Source organism: Pavona decussata, unplaced genomic scaffold, assembly GCF_977016875.1.
Source record: "Pavona decussata unplaced genomic scaffold, jaPavDecu1.1 SCAFFOLD_202, whole genome shotgun sequence".
Taxonomy (NCBI): Eukaryota; Metazoa; Cnidaria; class Anthozoa; order Scleractinia; family Agariciidae; genus Pavona; species Pavona decussata.
The window spans coordinates 1,973,869-1,999,395 of NW_028145610.1; the positions used below are offsets into that span (position 1 = coordinate 1,973,869).

Consider the following 25,527-nt stretch of genomic DNA (forward strand, 5'->3'; position numbering starts at 1 on the left):
TTGTTTTCATTGTAATATCCTTCCTCCTGCAACATTTACATTTGCAGTATAAATTATTTATTTTGGACTGTATACTGGGTTATTTCAGGGTTCCAAAGGGCTTTAGTGCCGGGTTGCATAAAACATCTTAAGATAAGTGGAAGTTTTCTGCAGTCGTTCCCTGTATTCTGAATGATTTACTGCCTCCTAGTACTTGTCTTAAGATGGTTTATATAACTGGGCACAGGACTCCATCCCAAATAATGGAGGCCTCTATGGTTCCAAGACAGAAATATCGGGGCTCTATGTTTTTCACCCCAGGGTTTCCTTTACCTAGAATTAGCATTTTTGTCCAGGCTTGAAGAAGAGGAAGGCTTCAGGTTCCTGACTCCACGGCAGAAGTTTCAGGGTTCAGGGGTTCCAAATACCCTCCCCCCTTAGGACTCTGAATTTAACACCACCCTCAGATAGCACAGTTAACTGTGGTGGATACGTACATCAAATTTATTAAAAATTAGACTGCTTGTCAATGTTGAGGTTATTCAAATCAGCCAAACTAAATTGGTTCGAACCACTGTCTCACCAGTTGCTTCAGCACATAACTAGTAGGCTGTCTGATAAAGTAACACCTTGCTCATTTATATGAAAAAGAGAACAACTGAAAAGAAAAAGGTGTAAAATTTTGAGATGGAAATCTAAAGAACAGCAGAATTGACTAGGATTATTAAAATTAATTCCAAATGATATATAAGCTATTTTTGAAGAAGAATCAGATCAGTTCCAAGATCACCAAAAGCATATGATTTATGGAAGTTTTCGTGAAGGGGTACTAAAAATAATTCCACAGGTTTGGAGGACATCTGGTGGTGAGTTTATAATCTTTATACAAGCGGAAGAGAACCTAGACTTACATTTGTATAATGCATGTGTACTTGAACAGTCTAATTTCTCACTAGGAATTACACAATTTAGTTAAATAAGAAACTTCAGGGTGTAGTTTTGTTCAGGGACGCACGATTCTCCCCATCACGTAAACTCACAATATCGGACTTGGCGAATATAAACCTCCCACCATATGTATTTCACCCTCTTATAGTCTCAGACACAAAATCCTTCTGATAAAAAGTCCCCCCATCGACTGTTTTTCATGCCAACCCAACGTTTTTTTAACCTCAGAATCCCCACCCCCTATTATGTATTACCCAGAACTCATTCTGACCATATAAATGACGTGCGTTAGCTTTGATCAGAATATTAATTAGTAGCCGGCTTTAAAATCCGTTATCGCTTGACGCATCCGAATATTGTAAATGACGTGACCTTAGCCTGATCAGAAATATTAAGCTTGCGTAATGAATCTCTTATCGCGTGACTTGCATCCGAGTATGGGTGAACATCTTCCCGACGTTCATCACTTTCACTTTCTGCTCATCAGCCGCGGAAGGGAAGCACAACAGCGCCTTTCTGCATTAAGTTCGATTTTTCTCTTCCGATGACTCAAAGGTAAGTTGCTTGTGGCAAGGTATTCTGCAATTTATACTCCATAAGTCATTTTGCTTGCAGATCTTTTGTCAAAATTGTGACATAACTCCATCCGGACGGCAATTGGATATTGCATACGAAAGCAAGCGGGTTGTTAATTCAAGGTGGAATTTAAGGACTGTTTGCACCTTTTCGTCACTAGTAGCATCATATTCGCATATTCCCATTTACGGACATTTGTACTACTCCCTACTTTGATCGAGGACACATTTCTAGATTTCATTCGAGGGGACATGTTTGACTGCGATACTTTGTTTTGATGTACGTACTCTAGTTCCGATGTCCTACCAAGCGCTCGCATGCAAGTTACTTGTAGGCTTCAAGATCAACTTGGTTTTAATTATTCGTGTTAGTTAGGACACCAGTTTTGCTTTATGTATACGTAGCTGTTGCGGTAAAAGTTATCATCGCCTGAAGAGACGAGTTGGATATTTCCGTCATCATAGCGGTGATTAGCACTTATCCGCTTCGAATCCTTCGATCGATACAGCAGCTATATTCTGACTGTTGCCTGTTTGTTTATCATGGAAGCAAGGACACAACGAACATAGGAGATTCCAGATATAACCGTAATGATATTTTTATCGGATTTAATCGCTATGTTAGCAAAAAAAAAAAAAAAAAGAATATCATTTAAGTAAAACTGAGTTGTTTTCGTACCGACTGAAAAGAAATCAAATTGCGCAAATGGAAACTACTGATGATGTACGGTTTTAATACTTGTTATATGTTCTTTTCGGGTATTTTTTGCAGTTTTATTGCCCTAAAGATAAACTGATTTGGTTTGTAAGTCAGTTTTAGAAGTCAAAACAGCCTGTGTTTCCTCATACGTTATTTTGTTGCTTTTCTGTTATTAAATGTAAGTCAAAGTATGATTGTATTTAAATCAGGTACTGACTCTTTCCGGTGTTTTCGAGATTAAAATTCCATCATCAACAAGTCAATGGCGTCTTTGGGTTTGAGTCATAACATGTTTGATCTGTACAGGCCCGCAAATGATCCCCGGACCGGAAATGATCCCCAAATTGGACCGCAAATGATCCCCGGACGGGAAATGATCCCCAAATTGGACCGCAAATGATCCGCGACCGGATTTGGTCGCCTCATCAATAATTATAGAATGGAATGGACTCGGGAATTTGGACATTGCATTTAAACTTTATATACTTCATGTTTTTTTCTTATAACGCAACAATCATTTTATTTAAACGCTTTGCATACAAATTTTACTAGTTTAAAAATTACAATGTAGCTGTTTAGTGCAACAAAAAAAAAAACAATTGTCCTATAAACTGGAACATACATGTATATTTTTTACTTGTACGATTACAACGCCAAAAATCGGTACGAATTGTACGAAAATCCTATATATTTTTTTAAATAGGCCTAAAAATACTAAATGAATCTTAACCGTGCAACCGAAAGGCCGTTAACTAGAACAAATATTAAACAAGTCCATTGAAACTGTTTTTGTTTTGGTTATTTTTTCGATACATCTGTGAAACCCAAGGTCAAATGAGAACAAGCGGAGACGAGAATTTAAATACTCTATGCAAACACAACAAAAATTAAGCAGCGGGTCATTGATGACTTCAGCCAGTTTTTTTTTTTTTTTTAAAAAAAAAAGAAGACTGAAATTGAATTGCCTGTTTAATGATGATTTAATGGCAAACAGCAAACTCAACCGCACCATTTTCCCAATGAAACCTCGTCTGAATTACGAACTTAACTCTGTTATAGCTGTCGCTTTCGCAAGTGAATCCCACGTGTACAGGTGGTCCCAGCTCAAGCTGTGAGCGATGATCATCTTGTGACGGTCTCTTGTGCAATAGCGTCACGGCCCAAGTATGGGAATGTTTTCCCATACTTGCGCCGTGACCACTATTGCACTTTATAATCGGGTTTAGGAAGTAGAAATACTGTAAAGTTCTTAGAAGCAAGGGATGTCACTTTTATTAAGAACTTTACAGTATTTCTACTTCGTAAACCCGATCGTAAATATTCCCATACAAACTGTCATATTTTCGCAGTGACAGCTATTGCACAAGTGATAATCGCTCACAGCTTGAGGTTGGGCCACCTAAGCGTAAGTTGGACTGTCGAAAGGGTTCCGATAAAGTTTGTTAATAGCACGACCTAGATCAAGGAGAAAAATTCAATTTCGTTTTAAAAGTTAAGTATCTTATCTAACATTTCTAAAACAGAGTTTTAAAATCTTGAAGCAAGAGCGAATTGTGAAGGAAAATGTATTTTCAAATCAAAGGTGTCATAATCTCCGAAACTGACACGTTAAAATCAATAGCTTTTATTTTTTGTTCAAAAAGTAAATATTGCCAGGTTAATTTTGTCTTTTAGCACAGTACGTTTACCGGTTTTTATTGTTGTTATAAAAGCCTGAGAAATTTGTCTTTTCCTCATATATCTGTGAACTGGCATGGAGTCCAGGCCATTCCTTCGTTTCTGCATTACATTTTATTAGAATCACTTCCGGTCCGGGGATCATTTGCAGTACAATTTGGGGATCATTTCCCGTCCGGGGATCATTTGCAGGCCGGGATCATTTGCGGGCCTGTACAGATCCTTTATGGATGATTTCACCCTCAGCAATATTCAGTAGTTGGTGAAGGCAAATAGCGTTTGAGTTGCACATTTGTGTTCTAATTAATATGGAATTAGAGTAAAATTTTGGTTTTGTGTCAGTTAGCTGCTTCATAGATGAGTAAATTTGTTGAAAATTTGCAATTTGATGCTATATATGTTTAGCATCATGATGTAATGCATACTTTGGATCTTTACAAAACTCAGACGTTTGGGCGACTAATTACTGGTGCTCATGCGTTTTTAACTGGGAATCTTGAAACGGTGAAAGTAATCATAACCACAAGATTTTGTTTGTGAAATGGGTATTATACAAAGAAATACCATCAAATAGCGTAAGAAAGATAAATAATTCAATTGCCGACCATTAATTACCATTCGGTCTCAAAGGTCATTTCTGTGTTGTGAGATCTTGTTGTTTTATGTCCATTTAGATCTCTTAGCTTGGGATTTAAGCATTTTAAGATCTGAATAGCATTTTATATACCTTATTGTAGAAAATTAACGCGAATTTTTAAAAAAATTATTTTTTTTTGTAATCGCTAATTTCCGCGTCATTAATTAAGTGGCGCGTTAATTTCTGCGACCTTAATTTCCATAACTTTCGTCCCAAATTCTCGATACACTCCAGAAAGCATTGTTTTATCAGGGTGGAATTTGCTGGTATCATGGACACTGCATGTGAAGAACGCTTAAAAGTTTTCAGATTCCTTCGCTTAACCCCTTTTTATTTCGGATTTTTACACTTAATGTTAAAATAATTTTTTTCCTGTAGTCTCAACAAATTATTTTTCTTTGTGTAAGTCGCGTTTTCGCTCATTTTGGAATTTTAGCACTTGTTTCGCGCTTATTTCCTTTATTGGGAAGTAGTTTTTCTTTCAATTCGCGTTAATTTCAAACACCTTAATTAGCACAAGCGTTAATTTCCTATAATACGCTAATCCTCTATTCACCAATTGACAAATACGAAATAAACACATTGTATCTATATATCATATTTCTGATTTCACCAATATACTGGGATTACATACACTGTATGTATTTTTTGCCTCCTTAGTGTTTGAGACATTGCCACCCTTTAATATTCCAAGGCCCCCCAGTCAATAACTCAGCAAGTAGTGCGGGACCCCCCTTTTAGCATGACTGGCAAAAATTTATAGAGTCTCCCCTCCTTCCCCCATTTTCTCTCCCATGCCCCCTCCGATAAATATTAAACTGACCCTTAGGTGCAAGCAAAGTCCTGAAAATAGCATTTCACAACGTTCATTGACAAAAGTAAAATCCCAATGCTTGTACTTAAAACTATCAGTTTCCAAGTACATATCATCTCTCTGGGCATATTCTATAAGTGCCATTGTTCGAACAGCCAAATGTTACCCATTTATTGCCAAACATTTTCTCCAATAATTAATTAATCTTTAGGAAGTGACATGCATGTATCAGAAGACCAGAAGCGTTGGGTGGTTATCGGGATCGCCTTCAATAAGCTGGTACAGCAAATTCGCCCATTTATGGAACAGTCTTTGCAGGCAGAATATCAGAGCTTAAGATCCAGCCATAACATTCATGCCCAAACTGCACCTGGAGTTCTGAAGAAGCATCCCAAAAATCTGAAATACGAGAACATTAATGGCAACAGCAACCACAAACTTCCCTCAGGAAAACCTGACTTTTCTAAGTTTGACTACAGAGTTACAAGTCATGTTGACCTGGCCAAACTTTACCTTCAACCTTTCATGGCTAAGTTCAGTGCATTTGATGGAAAGTGTGATGGTTCTGCTGTTCTTTTGCTTCTTGGTGATGTGCCAGTGTTTTCTGCTGCTATACAAGCATCAGCCAAGGTAGTGAGAGAACATGTGAGAAATGAGTGGGCCCACTGCAACTTCACCGACTGGGATGCACCCATGTTCCAGAGCTGTTTTCAGGAGATGCAGCAACTTGTCCAATCCATTGGCCTACCCACTACGGATGAGACCAGGCTCTTGTCAGAGTTGAATGACTGGGAAACCAAAGGTTTTTATTGTATTTTAAATTCAGTCAGTGTCCTAAGAATGCTAGGTTTAGAGTTTCTGTCTTTTCATAGATGCACGGTAACATACAAAGCAAGGGCAGATTCAGGAAATTTTTATAGGAGAGATCCAATGTTACCTTTCTCAAATAGGTCTCTGAGAGTTATCAACAGTTTTAGCGAAATTAAGAGCGACTCTCCCTAAGGACCTCATATTCAATTATTATCTGAGAAATAGATTTCGCTGATAACTTTTCCATCAATTTCTCTTGGCAAGTAGGTAACAAATATGAAATACGAACGGAGAAATTTAATTTGAATTCCAAGTGGGTTTTGAGCACAGAAAAGTTCGAATCACAGAATTTTAAGAAAAATTAAATTTCTCCGTTTGTATTTCATATTTGTTACCTAATTGAGAAGAGAAGTTGATGGAAGAGTTATCAGCGAAATCTTGACATCTATTGAAATAAAGATAGAATTTACCCATAAGCAACATGTGATTGATTAGAGTGAAGTCATCTGTGGCATCAAATTTTCCAAATATTAAATCTGTCTCTTTTAGTGTATTGATTTGAATTCCATTATCCCTTAACCAGGACAAAACGTGTTGCCAAAATTCAAAAGATACTTTGCAAGAGAAAAGCAAATGCTCGATGGACTCTATGTCCTCTTGGCAAAAGGTACAACATGGAGAGTTAGTTAGGCCTAACCGAAATAGCTTTTCATTGGTTGATAGAATACAATTTAGTATTTTGTATTGAAACTCGCTAAGTTTTGATTCTAAAAGACCTTCAATCAGCTGCCAAACAATTCTAGAATGACGAGAGGAAAGAAATCAACTCAGTTCTTGAAAGGAACAACTCATGATCTGTTCTAGCATATTTTGGAAACAAAAATGTGAGAACTTGAAAAACATTAGCCTAACATTTTTCCAGTTTCAATCCATACCGGCTCTGTCTCTGGCCAGAGGCAGTAATCGACAGTTTTATTGCACTGGGGTGATTATTTATAACAAACTTGACAATCATTTCTTTGTTTCTGCTGACAGACAATCATTTTTGGGTTTTGAAATGACAGCAAATTTGCATGATACTTCCCCTTTAAGGTAGTGGGGAACGACGCGAATGCGATCTGAGTCTCTCGTAACTCGGTGATCGACTTGACTTGGACCGAGATACTGACGACATTTCATTTTGGAAACCCTGCAAAATTACGGAGTTTTTCATTGCGAGGAAAAAGGAGTACACGGGGGAGGGGTGGGAGGAATCGATCCCGGGTTATGGACCATAACCCCAAACTATTCAGTTAGCTATTGGCCTCGTGGCTCAGTCGGTACTGTATCGGCGATCAAAATACGAAGAGACTTAATTTGGTTCGAATTTTACCTAGATCAAAGATTATTTTCTTTAACTCGTGTGAACCACATTTCCTTACAAGGGTGTACTCAGTAGGAAAATAAATGGTTTTTTCCATCAATTAAATTTACACTTCAGAGTTGACTCTCCTTTTTCTTAAGTAATTTTTGTATAGACGAGTAGGTGACGTTTAAGTTACTTCTTGTGCACAAACCATTTTCTTCAAACTGCATGGTTGATTCATTTGCCTAAACTGTCATACTGAGCGTGACTGTAATGAAGAACTCTGCATTAATGTCTCTTGTCTTACAGGCACAACCTTCTGTGGAAATTCCCCTGTAGATCCTTCCTTATTAAACTTGGTTCACAATGAAGTGTTGCTGCTTTCCTCAAATTTGGATGAATTTGTCGAACAAAAAGACGAATTGGAATCTCAGTTGCTTGGAGTTAAGCACTCTCTTTATCAGCTCGTTGAACTTCCGCAGGAGGTTGAACAGATAAAGGATGATATGGAGTCATTGAAGCAACAAGTGGCAGATCTAAGATGTGATGCTGTGAAAAGTGAAGAGCATACAAAACATCCAGTGTTTTTTGGGGCGTTCGACAGAAATGAGTACTTTACAGGCCGAGAGGAGATATTGGAGACCCTAGAAAGGGCTTTTGACGATGTCAACCCAACAGCAAATAGCCGTGGAGTCCCAAAGAGAGGGGTTAATATCCGTGGGATCTGTGGGCTTGGAGGGTGCGGAAAGTCTTCTGTTGCCCTCGAGTATGCTTGGCGCTACATGAAACGCTACCCTGGGGGCGTGTTTGTTGTAAATGGGGAGAGTGATGATTTAATGAGGGTATCTCTTCAGGGAATTCATGAAGAGTTTGTGGACGTAGACAGCACCCAGTCTAATAAGGGCAAAGAAGCTAAATCGTTTGAAGATCTGCTGACTGATACTCTCTCGTGGCTCGGTAATTTGACGGAAAAGTGGCTCTTACTTGTTGACAACCTGGATCAGAAAGAACTTAGCTCCTGCGCAAGGAAACTGTTTTTCGGCCAGTGGAAAAGCAAAACGTCAAGTGACATTCTGGTCACTTCCCGTAGAAGACGCCGAGTGCTTTGTGAGGACCTTCGCCTTTCGCCAGAAAACTGTTACGAGTTGGATCCTTTTTCTGTAGGTGAATCCGCTGAGTTCCTTGACAAGCGTACAGGAATGCAATCCAGTTGTCAAGATGAGGACCAAAAGAAGCAAGAACTCGCCGAAGAGCTTGGTGGATTGCCTCTGGCCTTAGAACAAGCCGCCGCCTACATTAAAGCGTTGGAATGTCCCATTCCGTTATACCTCCAGCAATATCGTTCGCAAAAGGCGAAGCTTTTAAGCATGAAGAGTGCCATACCACACACAGAGACCTACAACGAGGAACGCCTTGGAGTGCAAACTACCTGGCTTCTCAATTTTCATTACATCACCGATTGTGGGGAAGACCAAGGCCTTGGAAGGGCAGCCGCTTTTTTCATGAAAATCGCAGCATATCTGTTCCCAGACGATATACCAATTGATGTTCTGAACGTGGGCGCCCCCGAGATTGAGCCAGACGAGGACCTGAAGAAACGTTTGGAAATGCCTCTCGGTGCACAGCAAATTGTTGATTTATTGATTAAGTTTTCACTATTCAAACGCAAGTCAGATGATACTTTAAGCATCCATCGCCTTGTCCAAGAGACCCTGAGAGATCGTTGTGACAGGGAAGGTGAAACTGACAATGTCTTATCTTCTGCTGTAAGGATGATGCACCAAACATTTCTTAACTGTGTAGGTGGTACAGAGTTACTTTCTGATTATTATGACAAATTGATGTCTGTAGTAGTAGAGAAAGACGTTCCTTTAACATGGTGCTACTTAGTGCCCTTAATTGCATTTACGGTCCCCTTTGAAGGAAGGCGGTGGAAAAAGCTGTCTGTTAATGCTTTTCACCTCGTCTGTAATCTTTTTAAGGATTCGTCCTTGAAAACTTGTTTCTTATGTGAGGAATCTGCCAGGATTGTTTGCGAAGCATCTTTGTATTGTTATTCCCTTGGAATGGAAATTCAAGGTTACAGTTTTCAACAGCTTGTCTTCGAAATTATTTGTGCAGTAAAAGAGCCCATTCGTTTTTACAAAAATGACGACCTGCTGAGGGTAACAAGAGTCTTGATCCCACATGTGGACGGGGAACTCATTTCTTTGAAGTTAAAGGAATCAGCTGATGTCAAAGAAAAGACCAACGACAGAACAGGCGCATCAGATGGTGCTACTTTAACTCTCACTTTGTTAGAAACAATCAAAGTGATTGAACCAAAGGCAAGAGAAGCCTTTAGCAAGGGTGATTTTCAAACATCCGTTGAGTTGTATTCTGACATTGTTAGAATATCGAATTTAAAAGGTTTTCGTGGATCATTCAAGGAAGAATACAAACAGCCACACTTGGCTCCTGTTGGAGAGATTCTCTGTCGCCGTGGCATTACGCATTTGCAAATGGGCAACTATGAGACGGCTGTTGACGACTTTAGTGCGTCTACATACGTAGACATTCAGCACTATCGTGGTTACTACTGGAAAGTATATGCGTTGTGCAAACTGGTGGAAAGTGGTAGAACCGAGTTGACTTCAAGAGCTCAAGCTGCAATGGCTGTGCTAGATTTCAAGTTTGCAAATTCTAAGCCAGACGACATACGGAAGTTGCAAACGAAATTTCCTGGTATACTTGATCGAACTGAATACAAGTTCGTGTCTCAGGTTAGCGAGCTCAAAGAACTGGAAAGACTCTTTGGAGTCCAAAATGACTTTTCAAATGGTTCACTTACTATCATTTTAGATCAAGGCCGCTATGATTTGAAGCAGATGACCCTCTCGGGAGGACATTATTATTTTGTTTGCCTTCCTGGACGTAACGCAGTTCTTAATTGCTTCCAAGGGCTTCATTTATCCCACGGATCTTTCATGTTTGAAAACATTGGATTCGCGAACGTTTATTCTGCAGTTTCTAGTATCATCAGAAATACCACACTTTTTGGGGAGCTTCCTGTCACACCAAATGAGAAAGATGTGGAAGATTATTGTGCCTCTAAGAACTTTGACACGTTGACGTTGGGAGAACCACACCTAGCTAAAACGGAGCTGACTGCCGAAGCCAAACAAAACCTAAGTGCCTTAATAGAAGCTAATGACGTGCAATCGTTGGTCATAGATCATTGTGATATCACAGGTCCAGCCTGCACGGGAATACAGATTAATTTTACTAAATCATCTCGTAGACAAAACGTTGTTTCAGTAAGATCACCGACAATCCTTCACTGCGGTGGAACTGGGCTTCGCATACAAGGAAACGATCGATTCTGTCACATCAGTATGGATGACAATGACGTATCATCAAATTTGTACGGTATAGTCGTAGATTCCCCTTCGTCATTTTACTTGGAGAAGAATAGCATTAGGTTTAACACTTTTTCAGGCCTGGTGGCCATGAATACTTCTGAACGAAGTCGGTTGTTACGAAATTCTGTGACCCATAATGGCAAGCATGGTATCTTGTTAAACAACGCTAACGCAGTTATCGAGGAAAATGTCATTTCCAACAATCGCAGTTGGGGTGTTGTATGCTCTTGTGGAAGCAATTTACATTTCGAACGAAATGTGCTTGCAAACAATCTTTGTGGAGGTCTTAGGATCATGTTGAATGGTGAAGGAAATGTTTTGGTCCGGAACTGCGAGTTCAGAAAGAACTTCGGTCCCGCTATTTTCCCCCAGAATTCAAATGAACTTTGCCGTTTCGAGCGAGAATGTTCCCTGCAGTTGTCTGAAGCACCAACGTCCGTGCCAGTTTACCTGTGTTCTTTTCTCGAATATACCAGACTAGATTATGAGTCCATTAGGAAATTCAAGACCCCTGTTGTACTTGACAATAGGGTATTAGAAGCTTCCAAGGAGCTGTTTGAGGCTGAACCAAATTTCTGCTGCACGTGCTGCAAGGATTTGCACATGAAAGGTGACCCGATCGAGTGTCCCAATTGTCACATAGCAAGGTACTGTAACCAGGAATGTTTTGACACGGCTAAGGCTGTTCATTACCCTGTATGTGAATCTATCCTTACATCCAACAAGGAATGTGCCAGTTTCGAATTGTTAAAGTTAAACGACACACCACCACTTGTCAAAAACGTTGGTGGAAATGGAGATGCCATCTCTTTCTGTGTTATCGCTTTACTGAATGTATCACCACCCTCTGGACCGAAATCAGACATGCTGATTAATGAACTGGATTTTTCTAACCTCTGTCTCATGATTTGCCCACAGCGTCATCTTTGCAGTGCGGTGATCTGCCCAACTACCTTGATACCCTATTTCGTAGCAAGACACGGACGTCACGTCCCAGACCAAGTGATGGGAATCAAGGCGGCTTGTGTTTTGGCAAACTTTAACTTTGAATCTGAGACTGTCACGGTTTACTATCATCGCATATTTCCCTGGGAAAATATTCCAGATGCTTTAAACTGGGTGGACAGAGCAATAAGTGCGTTCGAGCAATACCAAACTGACGCTGCTGAAGCCCTAAGAAGTGATACTGGAACGCTCAAGAAACGAAACTCCAGAAAAAAGAAACAGCGATTTCGTTGAAGGTTTCCAGTAAGTAGCAGTGACGTGTCTGTAAATGGATACCAATCCTGACTCCAAACTCTGTTACTCCTATGATTAGCAAAGTTTCCGTGCTATTTTCTGGAATGATTCCTTAGCCAAATTAGGAACTGTGTGAGCCTGAAACTGATGACCCTTTGGCTCCCAACAGCGCCCACTTAAATCCAAATCGAAGAAAACTACATTTACGACAACAAAGCACCGATTGGAGAACTTTCGTTCGGATGCTCACAATTTATGGATCTCATATCGTTTTTACAGCGGCCCGAAAAGATAGATCCACTTTGTACAATAAGTAAACAATAGAAAGTGATACTCAGCAATGTTAGGCTCAAATGTTAGAGCCATCTGTCTACTATACCAGCACAACAGGACAGAACTGCTACGTAGATTTTATTGAAATGGTGTAGAACCACCTTGTGCAGGATGATAACTAGTACTATTGGTATGTACTCTTCGCTAGCTAGCATCTGAGTGGTCACACTTTGGAGTTTAACCATACTGGACCCGCGCGCGCAAGCGCAAATTCTGGTACACGGGTTAGGTTTCATCTGTGGACATACATAGTAGATAATGATTCTTATTTTCAATGAGCTTATGTCAGCCAGTTTTTTCATACATCTTTCTTCTGATATATATTGTTAATTAATTTATTCGTTTCGTATCTTCTAGATCAGGGGTCTATTTGTAGAATAAAATTTATGTTTGTTACATTTTTAGACAAAACGGAGCTTAATTCATATTTTCGTATCTATAGATAACTGTACAGCCGCTGCACCTTAGAGAAAGAGGGGGTAGGGTGGGAGAGTTGTTTCTTCCTGTTGACTTAGAGAAAGAACATCTGTATGCCAGCTGCGGTCTACCTTTGTTTTAGTCAACAGACAGGACTTCACCATTCGTTAATGGTTTTGTGATTTTTACAATTTCATATTTTACAGTTCGATGCGCCTTACCTTGGCCACCCAACAAACTTTTTTTTACAAGTTAGCCAATCAGGAAATTTTCCTCCTTGGTCATAAAATACGTGACATGCGTCACTTGCCTGTTGGACTTTGCAAGAAGGCGTGACCGTTAATCAAATTGGCGTAACCTGATTGGCTAACTTGTAAAAAGATTTTGTCGGGTAGCCACGGTAAGGCGCGTCGCACTGGTTATATGTGTTATACGGCAGCTCGTGTAAGTTGGAAGAACTATTTTTTCCATTATCCTCAGTAATGGAAATGATGACTGCTGTATAAAATCGTCATTTGTTGTTTTTAAATTTTCGTTATCACTGCTTTAGAAAATTAAGATGGTTCTGTCTCTTGCTAAGCAAAATGGAAGAACGAAGCCCTAGTGCAGAACAACCGTTGGAATGCGTTGGTCTAAAAATATGAAGCTTTGTCTTTAAAGTCTGGGGCAAGAGTCACGATGCCCTCCTAAGTTAAGATGTAAAGTAAGTACAGTCATAGGAGACTGAGCAGGAGGGTAGGGGTGCTGTAGCCCTCCCCCCTAAGAAACAAAAATGTTGGGGGCACATCCCCCCCCCATCCGACGTTTTGGTGCAGAAAATATCGCTAGCGCGGCACAAAAATTGACAAAATATTCAATTTCGTGATCTTTTCACAACTCGTTTTACCAGCATCGCGCTTGGCGAAATGAGATGTTGTAAAACGTTTGATGCAGTGAGAACTGCGCTACCCAAAGTACGTCAGTTAAAAATATACAGACCATGTGCGAAGCTTTCAACAAAACTTTTGTCACCAAAACACTGTTAGGTACACAAACTCTTACGGATGTATTTGACATTACCAGTACCATCAGCGACTTCAGAGCGCACATTTTCGTCCCCTTAGACGACTCAAGAACTACCTAAGAAGCACCATGAAGCAGGACCGACTGAACAACTGCCTACTATTGCACTTTCACGAATCGATTACGGACACACTAGACCCTGTAAAGATTGCAAAGAGGTTTGCTTGTGCCAACGAACAACGCAAAGGGCATTTTGGAAAATTTGAGTAGGGGTATGCGCACGGCTGGGTGAAAGATCATCACCCCCACTTTTCAAAACGCTCCGCCACCTCTGGTACAACTGTTTCTTGACACCAGCCTATAGTTACTCCAACCGTACTCTATTGCTAAGAAACAATACTTAGGATTCATCTCAGCTTAGGAGGGCTTTGTGAATCAGGCCCCCCCCCCCCCCCCCCCCCCGGGAGGCTTGTCAGAGTGAGTAGTTTTTCACCAAGAGAAGCAGATATTAGATTTCTTTACAGTTCACCTGACATACTGCAAAACAGTAATTTTTATTTTGTTATCTTGGCTCCCCATTTCCTCGCTTGGTTCAAAGAGACTTGTCTCTCCAAAACTGCACCATCAGCACAAAACAACACGGGCCGCTTTGCAATCTGCCAGGGGCACTCAACCCTTTTTTTTTTGCGGCAGAATATTTGTTTCAGGTGGGCCTTACCAGCCGCAGAAATTCGGCTTGCAGATTTTGGGTGGCACGCGACCAGTCCCATCCAGGGTCCTTTTCTGGAGGAAGGAAGAGAGAGGACCCTGCGATGGAGGTTGCATTTCGCTTAGCGAAATGTTGCCTCACACTTTCGTAACACTGAAAAGACTTATCCTTTTTTTTGGGGGGGGGGGGGGTGGGGAAGTGAGGGGGGGGGGGGAAGGCAAGGAAAGGCATGCCCGTCGTTTTGAAGTGCCAAATAAGGCCAGCTAGCATCATTTTCTGAAAGCCAACAGCAGCTCGTTTCCTAAAGTTTTCTGTGATTTAAGCTAAAGAATCTTAACAGATCAAACTGTCAGTTCGCACAAATTTGGCTTTAAAAAAGACCGTAAAACCATCGGAGAACACAGAATACCTGAAAATTTTGGAGTACTTTCACATGTACTCGTTTGGCCCTTGCTCTACTAATGTTGTTGCCACTTTGAAGATAAGTGAATCACGGCGTAGTTTGTTTAGCCAAGCTTTTCGGTTACCGCCGGACCAAGGTTTTATGGCGTGGCTTTTTACCCCTTGAATCCGGAAAAGATGGAAAGAAAAAAGAACAGGACGATTAGATAGCTGTCAGGAAAGAGAAAAATTGTTCTTCAACATGCAAGCTCATCCACGGTCCTCTCTCAGCCATGTAGCTCGCCAGCTTTTGACCGGTCCGGCACTTAGCCATCTTCGGAGAACCATCCATGGGCAGATAGTCAGCGAGATCCGGACTAGCGAAAGTTTACCATAAGAGTATTATCTCAGCCAGCTGACCGATTTTTCAGCCTGATATATATTTGACACCCACACAACCTTGTTAATTAGTGACTTAGGAGGTAGGAGTTTACAAGGTACCGAGAATACAAACTCGAAGACCCCTAAAAGACTGAGTACCTGGAAAAAGCATCAGACGACTAACACTTGACGCGACAAGTTTGTACATACGAACCGGTACGTTATTAGAATGAAAGACCCTCTTAGTATAAGAGAAGTGGAACATGCTTTCCTTAAGGCAATGCCGCTCAATAGACAGATAAATGTGATTTCTCTTGGCCACCCGAGTCAGATGCTGTCCCGCTCTAGAGGGCATTTAAGAGACAGCCAAATCGTACGGACCCGATGGAAGGCGGTACAGTACTGATAATGTTAAGGCCAAGGCAGCTATGGACCTAGAACAACACGGTTATTTCTTTATGTAAAGTATCGATTCCCTAAAACTCTTTTACGGGTCTTCCCATTTTTTGTCTGCTGTGTAAATTCCCCTCAGCGCTCAGCCGATATTGGGTTTCCCACATTGAAAAGTTCCCCAGCGGGTTGAAATACAGTTTTTCCAACAAGCTGAGCATTTTTGACTCGGGCTTCTACGTTGGCACAAGTGGGAGGATAGTCAATTGAGACTGTAGCAACTGTAGGTGGTCTCCTTAGCTTGTGTAATCTCTTGCTCACCACAGAAAATAACAACGATCCCAAATCATCAACAGTCGTAGTCAGATACAACTCTGACGTCACTTCCATCAAAATAACTGACCTAGTAATAGAATCTATTTAAATATTTAAAAATTGGCGTGGAAACGCGAAACAGAAATCAGGTGTGCTCCCTGGTTGTCATAATTGGGTCTACTTTTCTCAGCTTTCATATTAACAGACAAACATGTACAATTAGATACAACTCCGTGTTTCTCCTGAAAAAAATATTGTTTGGTAAATAATATGTAATACCTATCAATATTAGCCAAACAAACTTCTTTAGAATGAAACTAAGGTAGAGAAGTACGGAAGAAAAATATTTTGACGTCTTCATCACGCCATTAGTCAATTTCAAGCTTTGTTTAACGAAAGTACAAAACAGAGGTAACATAATTTCAAACAACCAGTTATGTTCGGGGATAAGAAAACATTTAAACAAGGGCCAATTTCAATTCAATTCAATTTATTTGCCATTAACAAAAAAATACAACATAAATACATTATAGACGACACACAATATTCTTACTATTACAATATTCATACTTGACTATTTACAATATTAAATGTGTTAAAGGCTAGGAAGCCTATATAGAAGCCGGGGGCTTATTAACTATAGGCTTCCTAGAACTATTGGTAAACCATAGAAGTTAAGGGTACTGATTGAAATTTCCAATTAATTTTTTTTTTAAAGAAGAAAAAAAAAAAAAAAAATAAAGGAAAGGAAGAAAAAAAAGAAAAGGTAAAGAAAAGGTGTGTAGCTCAACAAAGAGTCAATTTAACTTAGATAGAAGGAATTTTTTAAGTCTTTTGCCAAACAAACTGATAGTTTCACTGTTTTGAATTTCACGACTTAGCGAGTTGAAAAACGAAGGACCTTGAAACCGAATTGAGGATTTTCGAAGATTAGTTCGACAATAAGGTATATAGAAAAGGTTGGAATTTCTTGTTTTATAAGAATGTATTTGACTTGCAAGAGTAAACATATCACAAAAATAATTTGGAAGTAAGCTTCTTTTAAAAAGATACATAAATTTACCTATTTGGTATAAATAAATGTCAGAGAATTTTAAAATCTCCTGTTCTTTAAAAAGAACACCGGTATGAGCATCAAAAGAAACTTTTGATATTATTCTAATTATCTTCTTTTGCAGAACAATAATCCGATTTAAATTAGACTGATACGTCGATCCCCACACAGAAACACAATAAATTAAGTAAGGGTAAACTAGACTATAGTACAGGGAACGTAAGGAGGTTTTGGGGAGGCAAAAACTAGACTTATAAATAATACCTATTGATTTTGATATTTTTCTAGAAACACTAAGAATGTGAGGCTTCCATGACAAATGCTCATCGAGGATAACACCTAAAAATACTGTTTCTTTCACACGTTTAATTGCATTGTTGTCAATTTGAATAGATATATCAAGTGTTTGCCTCCTTTGGGGTGGTCTAAAAACCATAAAATTTGATTTTTTAAAGTTAATGGACAGTTTGTTTGCTCGACACCAATGAGTTAATTTAAGCAATTCAGAATTCAAGATTCCAGGAAGCAAGTTAAAATCTTTGTGGGAGAAAAATATGTTTGTATCATCTGCAAAAAGAATAAAGTCCACGACCTTTGACACGTTACACAGATCATTTATATAGAGTAGGAAAAGTAGGGGACCTAGTATAGAACTCTGAGGCACCCCGCACTTAATTTCGCAAGACTCCGACCTAACGCCATTAAATTCCACATATTGTTGTCTATTGCTTAGATAGCTTTCGAACCATCTAAGTGGAGTGCCACGAACACCATAATGCTCGAATTTTGAAATCAAAATGTTATGATCAACGGTGTCAAAGGCCTTGGACAAGTCTATAACAATACCAACTGTGCATTCCTTATTGTCAATGGCGGAAGAGATTTTGTCATATAAACAAGCAAGAGCATAAGCGGTGGAGTGATGCTTGCGAAAACCATACTGATTGTCAGATCAGATAAACTATTACACTTGTTGTTCACAAGTTGGACCGTTGTTGATTGGTTTGACAACTGAGGGCACACAAAGTTAAAAAGAAACTGAATGAAAAGTTCAAAACCGAGTTCACTAATCGTCCTTTAAGCCCTTACAGTGATCAGCATCAAATTTCTCCTTGCAATATCAATGCTTATTCAACCCCTGAGGTCATGAGAATTAAGGATATGATCACCCAAGGTGAATGTTCTTGATGTTTTAACAACTTCCCCTCAGTTCCTTTATAAGAAAAGTATGGGAATAAAATTGGAGAATTTGTTTTTCGATATTAGAGGTTAAAGGGTTAAAACTTCTTAGTACGTTTATGTGTTTGAGTATGTAATCTGAACAAGGGTCCAGATTGTTTGAACAAGGGTTCAGATTGTTTGTTGGTTACAAGTGCAAACAGTTTTTTGGCCCTAAGAGTGACTAAGAGTATTTAATACTCCTCAGGATCGGACTCAAGTGGTAACAGAGATTCAAAATCAATAAAATCTGATGTCTTTTGCAATAGTACGGCTATAAAATAGTTTTCGGACTTGGAAAGTTGGACCCGATTCAACCGCACCGAACCTAATGTAAATGAGCAAATGCGTTTGTCTTTGCCAATTTGCATTAGGTTTTGGTTCAATTTCCGCCGGTCCCTCCGGTCTGGCTCTCATTTCCCGGAAAGCAGCTGGTAATGGAGCCTACATTAGGTCTGGCCTGTTTGAACCAGGCTTTAACTACCGGACTGTGAGCGGGAAACGGGCCTCCCATCCGCAAATGGGCACAAGTAATATTCGGTTCTTGCCATTGGTAATATACTATCTTACGGATCCAATTTGCAACATGTTGTTTGCAATACATCTTACAGTGCACGAACAGTTTTCATGAGAAGGTGCAAAGTGTCAGTGTCAGAGAAAATGTAATTACGTGATCCGGAGAAGACCAGTCAGAAGACGTTACGTGATCAAACACAGTGGTTTTGGACTACATGCATTAGATGGACTTGTATAACTTTTTTATTCGATCGGATCTTTAGAGCTTTGCCAGCCAAGGAAAAACACATTAAAACACGGTCATACAGCCATCTAATTTTAAAAGGGTTAGGCATCGTTTACACGGGAACAGCTAAGCAGTCAGCGCAGTTTTTCGCGTCTGGATCTAAACGTGCACTGGTTATCTTTTGTGGAACCTTGTTCTAACAAACCCTGATAGAAAAGGCCAGAAAATACTAGTCATAGCGGCAACTGGAAGACCAAACACACACACCGTTTCTGAGGAAGTTGTATATTTAGTACTTCAAGAATGGTTATGTAAGTCAAGAACTTTTTAAGTACTGAAATTGACGCAACATCCGTGAGAATGCAGTGCAGTGCGCAATATTTTGCTATTCGTTCAGTTAGTACTGTAATTGACACTGAGACGGCAGCACAACTAATCGCCGGGTAAACTTTATTGGTCTTGCGCTGGAATCACTGCGAACGCATCTACTCTTGAAATTGAAGTTCTGGCGAAGGCCAAGAACGGTGAATTGTTGAAGAGTTGAGTAAACGATGATGATCAAGATGGTTCGAAAATGTTTTCCAGAACACAGCCAAAAAATAAATCGTGCCTAGAAGGATGAGAAGTCCTTTGAAAATCGATCTGACGAAGAGCGTTGACAACGAAAAAAAATTACAATGAGTGGTGGAGGCGCCAAAAACTTTAAGTACAAGAAAAGGCAACTAAAATATGCTTCGCCAGGGGAATACATGATAAGCATAATAAGCAAGAAAAATCTAAAGTGATAGGAATGTTCACGTTTGAATCCTACATTCCGGCTCCTAAATGCGAAGTTTAAGCATTTACACAGTTGAGAAGAAAGGGCGGATTCAAAAACTATAGACTAAGCAGATACTGGTTGTAATAGTCAAATAGTTCCCTAATTTCAAGTTCATCTTTGGACAAATTATTCATTGAACGTCCTGCTCCGGTGATTTATCCTCTTGAGGCTGCTTCCAACAGTACTAACTTGTCAATAGGGCGTTCTAGTATCATAGATCTGGTCTTCAACATGACGCTTCTTACGAATCCGTCGTTCCTGTTTGTCTTCACATCGACAACGCGACCAAGAGGCCATAGCCCTCTTGGAGTCTTCTCGTCAGCAATGAGTACAATGTCTCCAACTTGAAAATTTCGTTGCAGCTTGTCTGGTGTGATTCTGTCTTAAGGCAGATTTGCCATCTTCTGCTCGCCAACCCGGGCCTGTCTTTTCTTGCAACCGACACAAGCTCGGAGAGACTTTCGTACCGCAGCCCTGGCGCTAATGATCCAAAATCTTTCTCTTATCAGGCTGAGAACATACTCTGCTCCTGAGTGCCCAGATACCTGATGGTAGTGACGAATAATTGTGACGACATGACGAGACTTGGGTAGTATCATAGGATGCATCGACTCTGGTTGAAAAGACCCATTGCCTAGTCTCCCTCCGACGCGCATAACGCCGTCCAATAATCGAGGATCTAACTTGATAACCTTGCTGGATTTCTTGATATTCCGTTTCCTCACCCCTTCACCTATCGGAACGGAGGATCCAGACCGTTTCAGCGTGGCTACTTCCTTTTCAAAGCTCTCGTTTTGAACATGTCTGATTATTTCCCTCTCAGCACTTTCCAACTCATCATGGGTAATTGGATCTATCTTGGAGTTCTCACTGAGAATTGTGCGACCAGTCCTGCGCTGTTCGACTGCATTTCGTAACTTGACACGGAAACGCAGCATCCACGCGAAAAACTTCTTTAAGCGGAACCACAAGGAGAAGTATTGGAAGATGCTATTCATGGACCGCTCTCTGACTTCTGTCGATGTAAAGAATACCTCAGTTGTCTTCTTGACCTCTGGATCACCATGTGCCCCTTCAGGAACAGGACAGGGCCGAATAGGCCAGGTGTGCACTGGCTGCCAAAGAAAGTCAGGACCTCTAAGCCATCGACTCTTGTTCGTAAGAGCATCTGCTGAAAGGCCTCCAGAGGCATCGTTTGCGGGATTCTGCTCGGAGCTAGCATGACGCCACTGGGAAGGTGATGAGGCCTCTTGAATTGCTGCTACACGGTTGGCTACGAAGGTATGGAACCGTCTGCTATCGTTGCCGATGTACGCCAAAACGCAAGAGCTGTCAGACCAGAACACAGATTCACCGACCTGCATGTCAATCTCTTGCCTTAGCATCCTGTCTAATCGAGCTGCCACTACCGCAGCACTTATCGTATTTACTCGTGTATAAGTCGACCCCCCATTTTCAAGGTCAAAAATCGGATTTTCATCATTTCTGGCTAAAGAAGAAAATTTCAGAGCGAAAGAAGTTTCCCAAAAAGTTAATCTCTTATTTCTGAGAATGTACTGTAAACATGGTGAATAAATAAAACTGCAGAGCAAAATGTAATCGTGTGCTGTGAAGTTTATTAGCACTTGTTTATATCATCACGATTTTCGGATTTACGCACACACGAGCACGTTGACTTGAGAAGTAATTTACGATATTTTGAAGTAAATAGCATTGAAAATGAAATCTTCTTGCATTTAACTAACCTTTATCTCAATGTTGAGTTTGAAAGGAGATTAAGAAGACCGAAGGAAAGCCGAAGAGCTTCGAAGGATCGGTTGAGAAAAGATAACATCGGCCTAAGGGAGGTGACGTCATCAGGATATTCTTCGGAGCAGCCACGAACCGAGATCCGATTATACCGGAAATTGACCTGCATTCACTCTCTTTCAGTAGTAATGGCGGACGACGTCGGGGAAATAAAGACTTGGAACGTTTGTTAGGATTCGTTATGGTAGAATACCGAGTTCTTTCCACTTTCGTTTCTCGGCGTCTGAACACTGACCTCAAGGATTTTACGTTCGATTTGTGGAAGAAACGTGGAACTATGAAAACAGTCAAGATTTGCTCAGGTAACATCGACCTACGGGAGGTTAACATCGACCTAAAGGAGGTTAACATCGGCCTACGGGAGGTTAACATCGACCTAAGGGAGGTACGTTTTATAGCACCACGTTTGTATCGTATGTGTTATACTGGCACAATCGTACACATGGAAAGCTTATTTGCAAGCATTAAAACTTACAATCTTGCAGGAGCTTTTCTAATCATTGACCTGAGTGTCATTTCATTAATTTTATTACCAACTCATAACATCCACCTACAGGAGGTTAACATCTACCTAAGGGAGGTACAGTGGCTTACAGTGTTTATTTTATAACTTGTGTATTATAAAAGTCAATCCATAGACATAGAAGCTTACTCTCGAGCAGGGAAACTTGGGATCATAAGGAGCTTTTCTTTCATTGACTTGAATTTCATAAATATTTTCATTTTTACCAACTCATAACATCCGCCTATAGGAGGTAAACATCTACCTAAGGGCGGTTATGGTATTATAATAAGGAAGGATGGACTTGAAGAAAGCTTACGAATCTTAAGGGGCTTTTGCATTTCGTGTACATGTCGTTTTAGAATAAATTTATTTATAAAGAATTGTTATAATTATTATTATTATTATTATTATTATTATTATTATTATTATTTAAAAAGCCTTTTAATCTCACTAGAATGAGATTAATGAGAGTTTTCTCATTTTTTTATTTACACTCATAACATGGAATATAATATATTATCAATATTATTTTTTGGCAACACACTGACCTATGCTGGGCCATTTATATTCGTCTAATGAAACAATTTTACGGCCATAAAGATTTGCTGTGAGAGGTGTTATGGGTTTAAATAGAAAAAATGCAGGTGCATTAAAATAGCATAATAGCTGTTATGATGATTAAAGGCAATTGTTTTCTTGTTGTTGTTGTCGTTTTTTCTTGGTTGACCCCATCAACCTGTAGTTTCCACATTGAATTTTGCTAGAAGTGACTGTTTATGACTGTTGAAATGATAGATCATTTTTAAAAATATAACCCTCAATATGTCAGAATTTATTTTAATTTAATTTGTGATCACTTACAAGAGGTTTGACTGTTTGACTGCTTATTACAGTACATTAACAATATTGGTTTTATTTTATTTCTTTTCAGAATTCAATACTTAAACTGCGCAGACCGCTGAAGAAACTGCTACTTCAAAGACACCTATGACTCATCAATTCCTCAAAAGACATTGTGTACAACAGATGTTGTTGAACTGTTATTGTCAAGCTTGACCTCTCGTCATTTGGCAAAATTATGTAAAATTTGATATTCAAGTTTGTAGGGTTAATTGACGGAGGCTCTCCTATATAATGATGGATTGGATGCAAATGGTCATAATTTTGTTCCTCTCTGGCAGGAAATTGTGTAGATTGGTATATATGTACCACTTAGAGTACAAAGATACAAAATGACCAACATTTCAAAGTAATGTTTAATTGGAAGAAAGATTCTTAGTCCTTTCTAGAACTTAAGGACGGTGCCTACTATTGTTACTGCGCATACGTTCTGTGCATCTGGAGATGCTCGGGTTTCCTATGGGTGGTGCCTACTATTACAGGGATATTTTTGCGCACTTTAAAACTATGCGGAGAAAGCAGAACTTAGCAAGTGATTTTGGTTTCCAAAAAGAAAATTGGAGGGAAATCATGCATTTTTTAGAGATAATAAAGCTTCAATTTGGAAAAAAGCGCCCTACATTGCTTTGTATTTTGCTGCTTTTTAGAATAATTGTTACTTGGTTATCTCTAAAAAATGCGTGGTTACCCCCAATTTCCTTAAATTTGGCTTTCAATACCCGCTACCAAGATCTGGTTTTCCCGCAGAGTGATAAACCGTGCAAAAATACTTTGCTATTAGTAGGCACCGTCCTTAAGCTGCTCGCGTGAATTAAGGAATGGGTCTCGATAGATTTGGAGGGGGGTAGTCTATTTTAGAAGAAATGGAAAGTACTGATTTGGACGTTTGTAAGAGCCAAGAATCTGCACAAAGTATTTCATTTTTATTGTCACTAAAGTTGCTGTTGTGTCACGTGACATACCACGCCCAATTTTAAAATTTTATTTCGATTTAAATTTACGAAATTTTAGAAAACGAATTGCTGGTGGTTTTACCTTCTATGAATGACTTTGGTCCAAGGGTTTAGGAAACTAATCGGGGTTTTTGGAATTTATCTACTTTTGTTAAATTATGACGTTTTTAGTTTGGAGAGGGACTGGGGAGAGAGAAAAAGACCAAGTAACTACGTAACATAGAAAGTTTTCAAAAAACCCCAGTTAATTTAGGGTAGTTCTATGCAATGTTAAGACTTGAAAACCAAGAAGAATATTTTTGACGTTGATTATCAGGTTGTAATCGGAATATATGAAATTTTGCATGAATTAGGGCGTGGTCGATCATCTGACCACAGCTAACATGATAAATCGTCAAAATATTTTGCCCCATTTGTTATCACAAAATAATAAACCAGGCTAACTAGAGTAAAAAACACCAAACAAAAAGTGCCCAAAAATGGAGATATTAGGTGAGAACCATTCCTTGATTCAGGTGAGTGTTGTGAAAAGAAATCCCAAAAATATAACTGAGGGTCTTTCTTCTACTTAATCTTTCACTTGATATTGAAATGGTATCGACTGCTTGTAGAGCAAAGTTAGAACAACTGGGCGTGGAGGTTGCGCCAAACAGATGTACTAACATTTGGTATTCTGCTGGAGAGCTGTTCAAGTCATTTTCTGGCCACCAAAGGAAACAGAAGGCGTCGCAGTCCTTAAGGCTCACACACACCTGGTAAAACATACCTTCGACGTCGGCCATCAGCGCGACGGGCTCCTTACGAAAGCGTGACAGGACTCCAACCAAATTGTTAGTTAAATTAGGACCCTGTAGAAGCTTAGAATTTAGAGATTTCCCATTGTATTGTTATTATGTAAACTGCGCCAACAGGTTGTTCCAAACGATCCTCAGGTACTCTGCATGCGTGACCGTTTCTCAAAAGGTCATCCATAAATGATGAATACTTTCACTTTAAATCTGGATTCTTTAGTAGTCTTCTTCGCAGCAGCTTCAAACGATGGTCTGCCAAAGGTCGGTTATTCGGTAATTGCGGGACAGCTTCCCTCCAGGGAAGGGCTATCTCATAATGGCCCTTCTTCAGACAGACAGAATTCTCCATGATAGCCCACGCTTGCGCGTCCTCCTTTGACATTGCAAGCCTATCATCATAGCCTGAGTCGCAGAACTCCCAATTACAGAACATGCGAAATTGTTGGCTAAGTTCTTTATCAGCTCTGATTAGGTTGACCGAGGGTTGAGAAGCCCCAAAGCGTCCAAGAGGCCCATTAATCGTCTTCCCGAAAACTGTCTTAATAGCGAAGGGACCTTGACCCTGACTCTTGCGTACCTCCCTTGGTTCCAGGGCCTTAGGAACGTCATTTCCTATCAGCAATCCTACTTCGGTGTCGATCTCAGGAATATGAATGTCTTTGAGATAAGGAAATCTGGTCAC

General features: G+C 39.8%; 2 protein-coding genes and 1 long non-coding RNA gene across 3 annotated transcripts in view; all 3 read left to right on the forward strand.

Moving 5' to 3' along the window:
• LOC146461080 (uncharacterized) overlaps nucleotides 1-25,527 on the forward strand; it is a 99,836-nt gene that overhangs the window by 43,153 nt on the left and 31,156 nt on the right. The window lies entirely within an intron of this gene.
• LOC146461084 (uncharacterized) lies at nucleotides 1,409-12,869 on the forward strand. Its single transcript, XM_085087322.1, has 3 exons — nucleotides 1,409-1,482; nucleotides 5,542-6,132; nucleotides 7,795-12,869. The coding sequence occupies exons 2-3, from the start codon at nucleotides 5,550-5,552 to the stop codon at nucleotides 12,123-12,125; spliced, it is 4,914 nt and encodes a 1,637-aa protein (XP_084943448.1). The 5' UTR covers nucleotides 1,409-1,482; nucleotides 5,542-5,549; the 3' UTR covers nucleotides 12,126-12,869.
• On the forward strand, nucleotides 21,709-23,856 carry LOC146461085 (uncharacterized). Its single transcript, XR_014857496.1, has 2 exons — nucleotides 21,709-22,081; nucleotides 23,133-23,856. It is a non-coding gene; the product is annotated as an uncharacterized LOC146461085 (long non-coding RNA).